Source organism: Labrus mixtus, chromosome 14 (genome assembly GCF_963584025.1).
Source record: "Labrus mixtus chromosome 14, fLabMix1.1, whole genome shotgun sequence".
NCBI classification, from domain to species: Eukaryota; Metazoa; Chordata; class Actinopteri; order Labriformes; family Labridae; genus Labrus; species Labrus mixtus.
In genome coordinates this window covers 17,951,627-17,964,705 of record NC_083625.1, presented here as the reverse complement: position 1 = coordinate 17,964,705, position 13,079 = coordinate 17,951,627, and the positions used below count along the sequence as shown (strand labels likewise).

Here is a 13,079-nt window from a genome sequence, read left to right as displayed (position 1 = left end):
AGATGGGAAATCTTTGTATTTCTAAGTCTGAAAAGGAAATATGAGGAACTAGCATTGTAGTTTCACTCAGCTAACCGCAACAGCTTCCAATGACGCAAAATGACGATTTTTGCGTCATCGGAAGCTGTTGCCAATCCATAACCCTAACCAATGAAAAAAAAAACATAATTAAAACATCACATGTAAGGGATGTCAAGTAGTATTATAGATAGTATGAATTTATCAGCGCAGCTGAACGCTCCACAGTACAAAAGATGCAATGTCTCTTTTAGTCCTCATCCTGGGCATCCTGTAGCCTACCTGCGCCAAGAAGTCAACAGTACATACTCAGATATGACCTGCTGTGATCATGTTAAATAAATCCAGTGTGTACCGGTCTGTCAGGTATGAAATACTGCACATTTGATTCTCAGTAATCTTGCTACCTAGTATAACAAGCTTGTCCAGTGTGTATTCTGTAGCCTATACAGACACCCCCCCCCCCCCCCTTCCCCAACACTGAAAACAAAAGGTCAGCACACTTTGAATAAAGCTTTGTTCAAATCATTTTTAAACATTATTAAATAAGACTAGTATTGTTCAGTATGGCCTACAGTCTTGCATAATCAGGCTACTTTATAAGGGAAGATACATTTAAAAAAAAAACAGCAAAATACAAAAAAGTGTTCCTTGTCTGTGGTTTTTAATTATTGCTTAAAATTCGGTTAAATAAACAACAGACTGTTAAAAGTAGCTCTGTTGTAATTTAGGTAGTAGCCTACTGCGTACTTTGTTGTTTTGTTTTCCAACCTACTTGGCATGTTACTCTGACAGGTTGAAACCACGCCCGGCGCTTTGTAATTGGCTCGGACAGTGAATGACTGTGAGAAAATTAAAGCTCATTAATGTACCATGTGGCTGGGTGAGTAGATGTGTGACTGTGTGTAAACATCACTTTACATCCCTCTGTCCTCACTCAGCGTTTATCAAGCTTTACGCACGGTCCTGCAGTGTGCTCTCTCCTCCATCCTTGCACTTGCACCAGTATCTGGAGACATTTTTGGAAAGTTTATTTTCCTTATTGTGGTTTCTTTCAATTGGGAGTCGTTCTACCATCGACCTGTCAGTTCGGATGCCCCGATGAGAGATCCAGTTTACACAGCGGCTGCCATGGCTCATCATCCTTTCCAACCTCACCGACCAGGTGCTCTGCCTCTGTCAGCGTTCTTCACCGCCGCACAGCAGTCACTTTTCCCCGCCATGACTTACCCAGAAGTCGCCTCTATGTCCGAGCCTCTTCCGGAGCAGGCTCCGTCTGACGCGGGGCTGCACGCGGCTCTGGGACGCCCACGTCAGCCGTCAGTTCACCCGCGGTCCTTGAAGAGTCTGCAGCCAGAGGAAGGGCGGGATGACGACCCCAAAGTCACACTCGACTCACAGAATTTATGGAATGAATTTCACAAAAGGGGAACGGAGATGGTCATTACCAAATCAGGAAGGTACGAATTCTAAAATGCAGCTAACAAATCATTGAATGTGGTGCAAAGTAACATTTTAAAAGTAGTAGCCTAAAAATCACGTTTGTGAATTATGAGACGCGTTGAGGCATCGTAGGGGCGCTTTCCTTACACCGGTTTAATATTTTGTCTATTGCACTGTTGAAAGTGTAGTAAAGCTTTTAAAAAGTTACATTCATGTTCTTTAGTCTGACCGTTTTATTTCCCATCCAATTCATTTCAGTTCAGTAAATCTTTTTGGTATGAATGTGGAAAGAAATGCCAAAGCATACAAAAATATAGTAATAATTATTAATTAAATACTAACAATAATAGTCAATAATTATATTATATCAAGAGTAATAATCATATATAATATCAAAAACAGTACAAAAAGAAATTTAAGAGAAAAAAGTGTAGTTTATTGTTTTATATTGTGTGTGTCTGTGGCTGTGCATGTGTGTGTTTAACATTAGTGTCCTGTGTTTGTGCCTTTTTGTGTGTCGATTTTGTGTGTGTTTGAGTTTGTGCATGTGTGTTTAAATTGCAATCAGGTTCCACTGGTTGTCCTTAGGTTCTGACAGGCTGTGATGATACATTTTCCAGCTATGATCTCACAGTTGTGTTTTTCTCCCAACCTCGAATGAGAAAAATCCCAGAAAGACAACAGCCTCACCAAAAGTTTTCTAGCCTATACCAATCAAGAAATGTGTCATTATTCCTTCTTCAGGAGGATGTTTCCACCTTTCAAAGTACGAGTGGATGGCCTGGATGAAACAGCGAAGTACATCCTGCTCATGGACATAGTGGCTGTGGATGACTGCCGCTACAAGTTTCACAATTCTCGCTGGATGGTGGCAGGAAAAGCTGACCCAGAGATGCCAAAGCGCATGTACATCCACCCAGACAGCCCGTCCAAAGGAGAGCAGTGGATGAGCAAGCCTGTGGCTTTCCATAAACTCAAACTCACCAATAACATTTCGGATAAACATGGATTTGTAAGTGTTAATTTCAGTCTTAATTGTAACTTGTTGCTGATAGGCTGATCCATTTCATTATATTTGATGGCGAGCTTGTCAAGATGACATCACTGTGAATAGATTTGACTTCATTTAAAGATACAACTTTTAATGTCATTTTGTAATGTATTAGCCAACTAACCAGGCCTGTATTTGTTTCTGACTCTGTTTTTCTTTCTTTCTTTCTTTCTTTTTCTAGACAATACTAAATTCCATGCATAAATACCAACCCAGATTCCATATCGTGAGAGCAAACGACATAATGAAGCTCCCTTACAGCACCTTTAGGACTTACGTTTTCCCGGAGACGGAGTTCGTCGCTGTCACTGCTTATCAGAACGAAAAGGTAAACCAGTGCATGCATGCATGATACTACTTTTGCAGTGACTATGATTTATTGATACATTTAAGGGTCCCTGTCCGGGGCTTAAACGAGATGCCTCAGAGCCGGGCCCTAATGAGCTGCTTTTTTCTTTTATTTCACAAGATTACACAACTTAAAATAGACAACAACCCCTTTGCTAAAGGCTTCCGAGACACTGGGAATGGAAGGCGTGAAAAGAGGTATTTGTTTTGCCATTAATACTTGCAGTTGTACAGAGAAAAAGAAATACTGTCATGGAGTCGTTTATTTATTTTTTACTAATTTATGATTTGCAGGAGTAAGCAGTTCACCATTTATCCACTGCATGAGACCCAGGACAAAGCAGCCCACGAAGGTGCTGATTCTGATGACTCATGTGAGCCACCCACTACCCGGGATCAGTTCCACTCCCCTCGTGAGCTGTCCACACCAACACATCAAGGTGGGTTGACTTTGTTAAGTCAATTGTGTCATGTAGCATGCAGCCTTCATGCAGATGCTTCTATGATTTGTATATTCAGACATCCATAAATCCATTACAACAGGATTTCATCTAAACATTCATCCAGCCGTTTGTACGGCTTCATTTAAAATCTTTTGCAAAGCAGGCGTTTTTTACTTGTTACTGTAGGTGAAGAACAGGTGTTACTAATGACATTAACAAAGGCTTTATTCTATTTAAGTGTTGCACTAAGCCATTAAAGTGTGACAGTAAGCTTTCACGCACAATAGCTGGACCCTGAAGCTGATGTACTCTAAAGGGCCGTTCTCATAGGCCGCTGTCACACCCACTCATCGCCTAAATGTGTTACAGCGTAGAATCTGCGCCCCAACGAGATTAGCGCAGCGCAAGGTCGCGCTTGCCATTCTTGCGCACTGCGCTGAAGTTAAAAAAAGTTAAACATCCAATAAGAGGGAAGATCAGATCACCAACAAACGGTGTACTACTTTCCTGAGCTCTAGTTTACAAGACTTACCGGGACATCGGTGAAAAAGCTCTAGATTGAAAAGAAATTTGCAGTTTAGGCCTACACAGTGTACTGCTGTGTGTTTAAAACAGCAGTAGAAATGTGTGTTGTGTATGGATGCGGTCGTTATAGAGCTGCAGATCCTGGACGAGCCTAAACTCCATCATATCCTGTCGGGCCCTGAGGATTTCATGAACACACACACACTATCTCCTTCTTTGCTGCTCGTCTCCTCCTCCTCATCAGTAAAAAAGATCAGGGCTTTCTACTGAATAGTGGACAGATACAAACATACTGTGTATCCAGAAAGTAACTCTTTTCCCGACTATTGTTTTGGTCACCTAGCAACATGCTCAGTTACTCTTTGCTTATGCATGCTCCCCATCTGATTTGCGCCCTACTCAGCAGGGCACACCGCGTCCTATCTGAAAGGCCCTTGAGACTATGAGTATTTGAAATATATGGATGTATGTTTAAAAAGTACTGGATGGAAAAGACTGTAGATAGAATGAGTTGCGGGGGCAATCAAAATTCCATCACCAATTTTTATATATTTTAGTATTTTATTATTTTATTACAACTGACTGACAAAAAAGTTAATTTTTTTTATTAGCTTTCAAGCTAATATCTCGGTCCTCATAAACTAGTAATTTAGCCCTAGATTAAGTCATTTATCTTGAGGGTGAAAAATAAACGTTTACCAATGAGATGACACCCACATTTGGAGGAGATGACACATACAGACATCATGGGGTGAAAGAGACTTTCAGGAAATGTCTCCGGCTTGAAGTGACCCGGGGACATTGCGGTGACATTATCTTATCCACTCAAGGCATAGGATGGCAGCTAAAGTGAGCGACGAAAATAGGAAGGGAAGTTGTTTATGTGTAGACTTTAACCTTAATTTACTGTGTGACTCAATTTGACAGAGCAGAAATAGCTGGCACTAATGAATCAACTGTTAGTCTCTGGCACCTCCAGATAAGTCACACAGGGTCTTGTTGGTGCCTTGAGATGACATCCCTCTGTCAAGACTGTTTTACCTCTGCCTCCTCTGTTTTCTATTTAACATAACTAGCAAAGAAAGGTTTGCTCTTCATACTTTAAACTAAGAATACATTTATCAAGCATAATGTTTTATTCCCCACAGATGAGAACAATATTGGAAGTGATTCAGATATGGACCATCGGGATGTGGAAATTGCTGAAGTGGGCTGTTCAAGGACTGAGCGTGTGTCTTTTTTCAGTAAAAAAAATGAGGAGATGCTGAGAACCAAACCTGCTGTCAGTAAGAGCCCTGGCAGTGACGACGAAATAAAAGAAAGAACAATTTTCAGGACATCAGATGATTCGTCCTCTAAGGAAGCCGAGGCTTCAAAAAAGCCCACGAGTGAAATCAAAGATGGCGCCCAGCCTATGCTGTTGCAGGACTCGTCGTCCCTCAGTGCCGCACAGTGTCAGACTTTGGATTTCTCCAGTGTGCACAGGCAACAACAGTTCCTTAAGCTAGGGGCTCCTTTGCTGCTTCGTCCTGGACAGTTGTCGATGAAGCCAGAGGCTTTTCCCGCCGCTGGGATGGGACATCTGCTTTCTTCTTTGCCCGGAGTAAATAACCCGGAGAACGGAGGCCTTTCTTCTCAAAGCTTCACCTCTGCATCTCCGTTCATGTTTCACCTGTCACAGCACATGCTGGCATCTCAGGTACACTAAAGCAGGAGTACTATCTGTCAAGTTTACTCATAATTCAATGCACTTTCCAGACAAATATCTTAAAGTGTCAAATCCAAAAGTATGGAACAAATATTTTATCTTTTCAAAGGTGTCCAATCTCGCAGGTTATATCTCTTTTTGTAATTGAACTGGCCCTTTAAATGTCCTGGGTAGAGTAGAGTAGCGCTCTCTGTTGGGTTCCAAAGCGGGTTGTGACCCTAATGAGCTCGTAGTATTTCTATTTAAAGGTAACATGTACAACACAAATATGAAAGGCGGTTTGTGTATATCTGAGATCGTTAAATGACATTGTGAGATTACTTTAATTTATAAATCACATCTGTATTAAAGTTAATACAGTTGCCTTGGGGTTCTACAGACCTAACATCCTACACAGTATTCCTCTAATGAAATACCAGTTTTATCCAAAAACAAAAAGACAACAAGATGTAATCACTTTGCTGCTTGGGCTATATTACATTGATAAAGCATGGTGTGTCTTAAACTAGACTGATATTTACACTAATACAAAAAAAAATACAAACAGTTCATGCCAGTTTTCCGAAGTCAGGCTCTGGAAGTTGTATAATGTGGCACTGATTTGAAGTTAGCTCAGGTCAGGTCAGGTTAGGAAAACAGTCGGAACTGTACGACTGCAGGGTCGATCTGTTGCCGCAGCACAAGCCTCTCAAACTATTTCTACAGCAACAACTGATATTTCATTCTGAGACAATAGCCCGAGGGCTTTAAGTGGTCAAGAGATGAAGACAAAGAAAAAGAGAGGCAGCAAGATGAACACGATATTTCTTATTTTTCTGCCCATTCTTAAATCTTGGAAGGTAAAAGCGCTGCTCAGCTCAACGTCTCGTTAGTAACCTGCGACGGGGGAATCTAAAAACAAATATTGTCCCTTAAAAAGAGGTCACAAGCAGTTTAAACTGTGTTTTGTTGTTTTTATGTAAATGTCATGTAAATTTTCATGACATAAAGAGGATAAAAACAATCCATGGTGCAGCAGAAGGAAAATTGATATTTGTATTTCTTCATACAGGGAATCCCGCTGTCGCCCTTCGGAGGATTGCTCTCCTATCCCTACCGCTACATGGCGGCACCTGCTGCCATTGCTCCGGCTCTCCCCACCTGCTCCGCAACCTCCACACTGGCCAGAAACCACTGTTTCCGCAGCCACCAGCCCTGGTTGCGATTCAACCCTTATCAGATCCCCACCTCTGCCGCCTCATGCCAAAACCTGCATACAACCGGATCACCTGCGAGTTCAAACTCCCTGTCTGAGCTGTCCAAATCTGGTAGCAGGGAGTCCAGTCCAGTGTCTGAGAACCTGAGTGAAAGAACCAAGGTCAAGCTGAAGACGGCTCCGATTAAAACTATTGTCAAAGAGTCCATTAAGGAACTGCAAAACCTACAGGATCCAGCTAGAGAATTTGGTAAACCACTTCCTTCACAATAGACTCTCCTGGATGTTGATTTTTATATTACACACAATGCATTCTGGGTGATAAACACAAACGAGTTTAAGCTGCACATTAGAAACACTTTAATTATTTTGTCAGACGCTGCATGTCTGCTGCTATTTTCTTTTTTTTATCATATCATCATGGATTTGGTGATTCGCTGCTCAGAAGGGACCTAGATGTATTTATTATCACCAGGTATCATAATGTGTTCTTCTTTCAGTGGGAAGCATGTTACCATAAGTCATTTCAATAGTTCTGAAGTAGTGCTTTTATGTCACTTAGAAAATGTCACATCTTAGACTAAATGTAGCCCATTTTAAACCATGTCATCAAACAATTAGAGCTGTGCATCTTCGCTGGTCTTACGATTCGATTCGATTACGATTATCCAGTCAACGATTTGATTCATCCGATTCATCCTCAATTTTCTATATTACTGCACATGGCTACTTTTTCATAAACAGAGACAAACAGTCTTATAAATATGAACGCCTTTTGTGTCATTTAAAAAGTGATTTAGGTAACAATGCCATTATCAATATCTTTACATTATAAGTTAAAATTAAGACATTATATAGGTAGCCTACAGTATAGGTAAAAAAAAAAGTGTTTGTGTGTTTAGTTTATTATACGAGAGAAAGATGTTTTTAAGTCACTGTGTGTTCTCTTCTCAGGACGTTGTAGCCTTTAGCTGTGAGCTTTGTCCGGGGTTAGTTTTCTTTCTGTCCTTTTTATTTCAGACGAGTTTTGTTAAGTTGCTACTGCTGTAAACACCCCATTTCCTGATATGGATGTTTCACATTAAAAGCACTTCAACTTCAGATAGGCCGGGGACTTTTATTGTGAAGAACTTGTCGGAAATAGAAAGTGTTTGTCATCGAACGAACGCAGCTTTAGCGGAGGTGCACTTATTAGCGGGGTGATACTGTCGGGAGTCTACTGTGTTTACAGCCGCTCACTTTATCACGAGTCACCGCCACTTTTTGTGGCGGTGACTAACAGGATTAGTTATCCTGGACTTAAGACAGCGAGCCATCAGTCTGAACACACCTTTAGCTGTGATTAAGATGCTCATCCATGCTGCGGTCGGGACACTGAGTCAAGCCGTTTCAGCCTTGCAGCGGAGCACTGTGGTCTGAGCCTGCAGGACCAGCTGAGTCTGCTCATGAAGTCAGCAAGCACAGGAGCACAATTAACGTTGTTTTCTGTCACAAATCCCTCTGTTAGCCTACGTTACTTTCATTACACACCACCGTGTGTGTTTAGGTAAAACAAACAAACTCAGATTCTCTTTTCTAACCCTCGTCAGCATCGATTACGTCCTGTCCCTGCATCGATGCATTAATCGTCTAGTCTGCATCGCGATGCATCGATTAAATGATTAATTTCAACAGCCCTAAAAACAATACTAACTGGAAGTTCTTGTAAAAACTGGAATTCCTTTGAGGAAAACAAGCTATATCCAAATTCAACACCCGAAGTGGACAGCTCTAAATGATGATTTGATGATGATGTGCTATAGATATGAACAGGAAGTTGTGTTCCACTGATTCACAGTTTCACACTACAGTATGTGTTGATGTACCAAAGCTGCACCGTGGACTTACAGGGAAAAATACTCAGGAGTCTTTTATTTTTTAAAGCGCACTTGTTGGCAAATGTATTCTGGCAGGTTGTCTGCCATTTTATTCAGGTACATTTCTTTTGTGATTTTATTGTATTTTTTTTATTTTTTTATTTTTCACAGTTGAAATAAAGACGTTGTTCACATTGTGAGGTGTTTAATCTGTTAAGAATACATGGATGTAGTATATAAGAAAGAAGTTAGATTACATTCACTGTCAAAACAACTCTATACCACGCAAAAAGAACAAACTGAATCTTGTCGGAAATACTTTCGTATTGGCTGCTGAATGTAAACACATTGGATCCATACAGCTTAGCCTGTTTTAGAAGTCACAAGAGTTGGACTGGATTCAATTCTCCAGTACGGATCAGGATCCGTCTGGAGCTTATCCTAAACCTGTAATCCTCTAAGTTTATTCAACTTCATCCGTAAGAGCTATCCGTATCCTTAATTCTGTCCTTTTCTGATATACCTCGGTCGCCCTTTTAACACCACTAATCACTCTGGTCATCTTTCACGACACTCTAAAGCAGGGGTCTCCAACAGGTAGCTCGGGAGCTACTGGTAGCAGGTTTTCAGTAGCTCGCCTATAGGTTGACCGACTGTGTTAAAAATAAAAATAAAAATCTGACGACGGTAAATGCACCTCTTCCCACTATTCATATATTTGGCCCATAAAAACAAGTATGAAGTACTAATGTTTTCTTGGACATTGATGTGAATTTAAGATTATTGATAAGCATTGGCTTATTGCAATTTCACACATGTACAAACAGTAGCTTAATTCAGCTGATGTGAGCTATGTAAATAAATGCAAGCGATTTGATGCAAGTAGCCATTGGCCATTTTCATTTTTTGAAAGTAACTCTCAGATGAAAAAAGGTTGGAGACCCCTTCTCTAAAGGCTTCCCTAGGCCACAGTGGCTGTGAGTTCCATTACCTCCACCTTCTGAAGTTGCGTAATCTTTGACAGTGACCTGGCACTGCTACCTGCTTCTGCTCTACAGGAAACATTGATAACTGTTTTTAATTGAAGAAACATGTGACACTAAGGTACTTTATTGTTTATATGTAGTTGTTGAAGCATCACTACAGTGTGCTTCATTTTTTGTCCCATGCAACCGCTGCTGCTGCCATGCCCTTGGCCATAGCGATGGTGGCTGAGCAATAAAGGTGAATGAGCCAGTCTACGGTTCAGTGCACTTTCATTTTGTATGCATGAGTGGAGCTCACTGCTTACAAGGGCAATTCCCAAAACATCTCTGCTTGTGACAGCAAAGCCACACTTGAGTTGCTAATCCCCCTGTCTGTACCTCACCTCAAGCTCTAGCATTAAAAAGTACACTCATATTAACCCTCATAGTCGATATTAAAAACTTGGAAACATTTCTCTGACTTTTCAGGAGAGTATGGCCGTCACAACACTTGAGATTTGTTTAAATTTGCAAAGATTACATGATTGTGCATGCTGCATGTTCATATGGGGCAGAATGAAAAGCAGCTGGAGGGGTTTGGATTGGGGCTGAATCAGCAAAAATGTATCTGAGGGTATCAGATAGCAAAATGAAGCTCCATCTGACTGTAAACAGTTGTTGAGTCAATGATCATAATCCATTAACTTATCATGATAAAGATGAAATAGTGATTAACTGCGCAGCACTATTGAATCAGGAGAAGACCGCTCCAATCACTTTAATATCGAGTGTGTTTTCCAATATATCTGCAAAAGTCAGTTTGCACATATTTTGCAGGTATTATTTAAAAAAGTACCAATAAATCCCTCGTCATTGAACTTAATCAAAATTCAATACATCAAGGTATAATATGTGGTCATCACTGAGGGACACAGAATGGCCAGCAGTGTTCCTGATGGTTTGCCCAGTTTGACACCAGCAGGGATGAATCACCCAGTGCTGGGGAAGAGCTACCCAAATGAGAAGCCAGAACTAGATGTTCAAGTGACGGGGGATACTGTGCTGTTATAAAGGAGTCACTTTTAAAAACCGTTGACAAGTTCTTCAATTCTGAAGCAATGAAAATCTCAAGCTCTGGGGATTTTTTTTATTTCTAGACAACAAGACACTAACGTTGTGACTGTTTAGCCTAACACAAATAGGAGGCCAATTAAAAGGAGAAAAACTTTTTTAAAATGGACCAAATAACTCTGATATAGTAAATCACCTTTATAAATCTTAGGTGCAATACATTGTAATAGTGTTAGTGTCAGTCTGTCTGTTTGGGGGATCACAATGTGTATTTCTTAATTTAATGTGTTCTTTTATAACAATCTTTTAGTTTATCTTTTAATGCTTTCTAAATAGTTTTGTTAAGTTAATATTTTTGCTTGCCTTGAGGTACTTTGGTACGAAACCTTAGCACCCTATAAATAACTATGAACTTGACCTTGACATTGGAGAAATTTGTGTCATAAATTTGTTTGCAATCTGCACATAATATGCACAAACAAACTTAATACTGGATCATACAGTCAACTTTTTCTCTGAGTGGCAAATGTCAATTTCTATTATATTTCCAGGTCCATTTAGAGTGAAGTCAAAGATAATATTGTTCAAATGGAATCCATTTTAAAGACATTTCTCATTGAACTGTTCAAACAATGTTTTAATTTTCACTGACATTCAAAGCTCTCCCCTCTTTCACTGTAGCTGCGTGTACAAAAAAAAAAAGGTCAGCTGGTTTCCCTGGAGAAAAATTGATCCAAAAGCCCCCCCCCCCTCTCTTTCCCATGGGCTGGTCTTATCTCAAAACTTTTTTTTGTGTGTATTTTCTTCCTCTCGGCTGAGCGTCATGTTGTTCTAAAAGAAAATCTCTACGGGCCCAAAAAATGTGGCGAGGAGGTCAACTGCAAGGTTTCTACAGACCGCAGGAAAACTTCTCACTGGAACATTCTGTGTCTTTGGAGAGAACACCTTTATCCTCCTGTTTTGCCAAGATGACAGGAAGAAAGAAGGTATACATAGGACTTAAATATTTCTCTTATAATTTATTTTGTGCAGAATAATAATTTTATGACATTAAAGATGTTCATTTGAAACACAAAGTGCTGCAACTGTAAAGGTGACTCCACTCACGACACGTCCATAAGCCCTGTAGAGCTCAGATGGTATTTCTAAATTAATCATTCTGTTTTGCATTACACCGTGTCAAAGCTACTTTGTGAATCTAGACTTACATTTCCCCCGATGCTGGACGAATACTTCAGCATATTGCTGCGCTAAGTTTCCTGGGAAAGTGCTTGAAAGAGCTGGGATACAAATGTCAACACAGATGGTTCAAAGACACTACGTAGTCGTCTAGCATACAATATGAATAATGATCTTAACAGGGATATCATGCGAAAGCCTCTGTTATCATGAATAAAACACTAGGGTGTCTCTGTCAGGGCTTTGGAAGAATACAGATACAAAAAAAAAAAGGTGTAGTGATGACGGGAGGAGAGGTGAATCAGTTAGCTAAACTACAAAAAAGGGGAGCTGATTGATATGCTGAGGAAAATATACAGGAAAACACAATTATTATTATTATTATTATTTTTTTTTTCATTCTTAATGGTTATTGGACATTTGATAACCCTGTCATTTCAGATGTGTTAAGTGAATCCCCTGTTTTGTAAGGCAAAGGGAATTCAGCCAAATCAAGCACACCTAGTTTGCTGTTATTGCGGACTACTTGTGAAAAAGGAAAATTCCAGCAGCCAATCACGATGCATCGTTCACCACCATTGACATCAGCCAGTCTTCCAGTCAATTGTGGCAGCATATAAAATAAAACTATAAATGCAAGTCTTTCATTTGCCCCTGTGAGTTTAATAAATTAAATTATTTGAGGGTTTTTTCTTTCATAAATGTATAAAAACATTTGTATAAGAAAAATCCACCTGACACACAATAAGATGTTGATGAAACAGCATGATTGCAGTGCAGGCATAATTGGGCCTGTCACAATAAAGCAGCCTCTTGAAAGTGTCAGTTTATGTCACCCAACACAATGCCACTTATAGTCTGGTTTCTGCAAAAAGATCCTACAGGTAAAGGAGCTGGATTAGACCAAGTGGATGTAACAGGAGCAACAATGAAATGACCAATCTGTTCCTAGACGACCGCTACGGTGGACATTCCTCGAGTGCAATGACATTTTCTCAACGAATAGCCTCTGAAGCCATCTAGTGGGCCTTAGTTGTAATTACACCACAGTTTTTGATAAAGATGTGAACTAGCGGATGGATAGTGTACTGTTAGGTTTTAACTGTTTCTCACATTATTCTGGTAACACTTCAGCAATGGTCTTACAGTTTATGGGTGCAATAACCTCAGTTATTCACTTTTTGACTGGTCTGTTTTGATTTTGTGTGCCATAAGAAAGTATGTAGCTAATGTAGCTTTTGTACACACCACACAAAGTATCTTATGAAAACTATATA

The 13,079-nt window shown here is 40.1% G+C and overlaps 1 protein-coding gene across 1 annotated transcript; it reads left to right on the top strand.

The window, feature by feature from the left end:
- Nucleotides 1–917: 917 nt before the first annotated feature.
- LOC132988702 (T-box transcription factor TBX2b-like) lies at nucleotides 918–7,341 on the top strand. The gene is made up of 7 exons (XM_061056273.1): nucleotides 918–1,478; nucleotides 2,206–2,473; nucleotides 2,694–2,840; nucleotides 2,982–3,058; nucleotides 3,155–3,300; nucleotides 4,977–5,527; nucleotides 6,588–7,341. Exons 1-7 carry the CDS (start codon nucleotides 1,120–1,122, stop codon nucleotides 7,002–7,004), a joined length of 1,965 nt encoding a protein of 654 aa, XP_060912256.1. The 5' UTR covers nucleotides 918–1,119; the 3' UTR covers nucleotides 7,005–7,341.
- The last annotated feature ends 5,738 nt before the right edge of the window (nucleotides 7,342–13,079 follow it).

What these genes read in the sequence shown, in the direction of transcription:
- LOC132988702 (XM_061056273.1), top strand. Translation starts at nt 1,120, where the DNA reads ATGAGAGATCCAGTTTACACAGCGGCTGCCATGGCTCATCATCCTTTC. An exon ending in GTCATTACCAAATCAGGAAG is followed by an intron (nt 1,479 to 2,205) that starts GTACGAATTCTA and finishes TTCCTTCTTCAG; the next exon opens with GAGGATGTTTCCACCTTTCA. An exon ending in AATGGAAGGCGTGAAAAGAG is followed by an intron (nt 3,059 to 3,154) that starts GTATTTGTTTTG and finishes TATGATTTGCAG; the next exon opens with GAGTAAGCAGTTCACCATTT.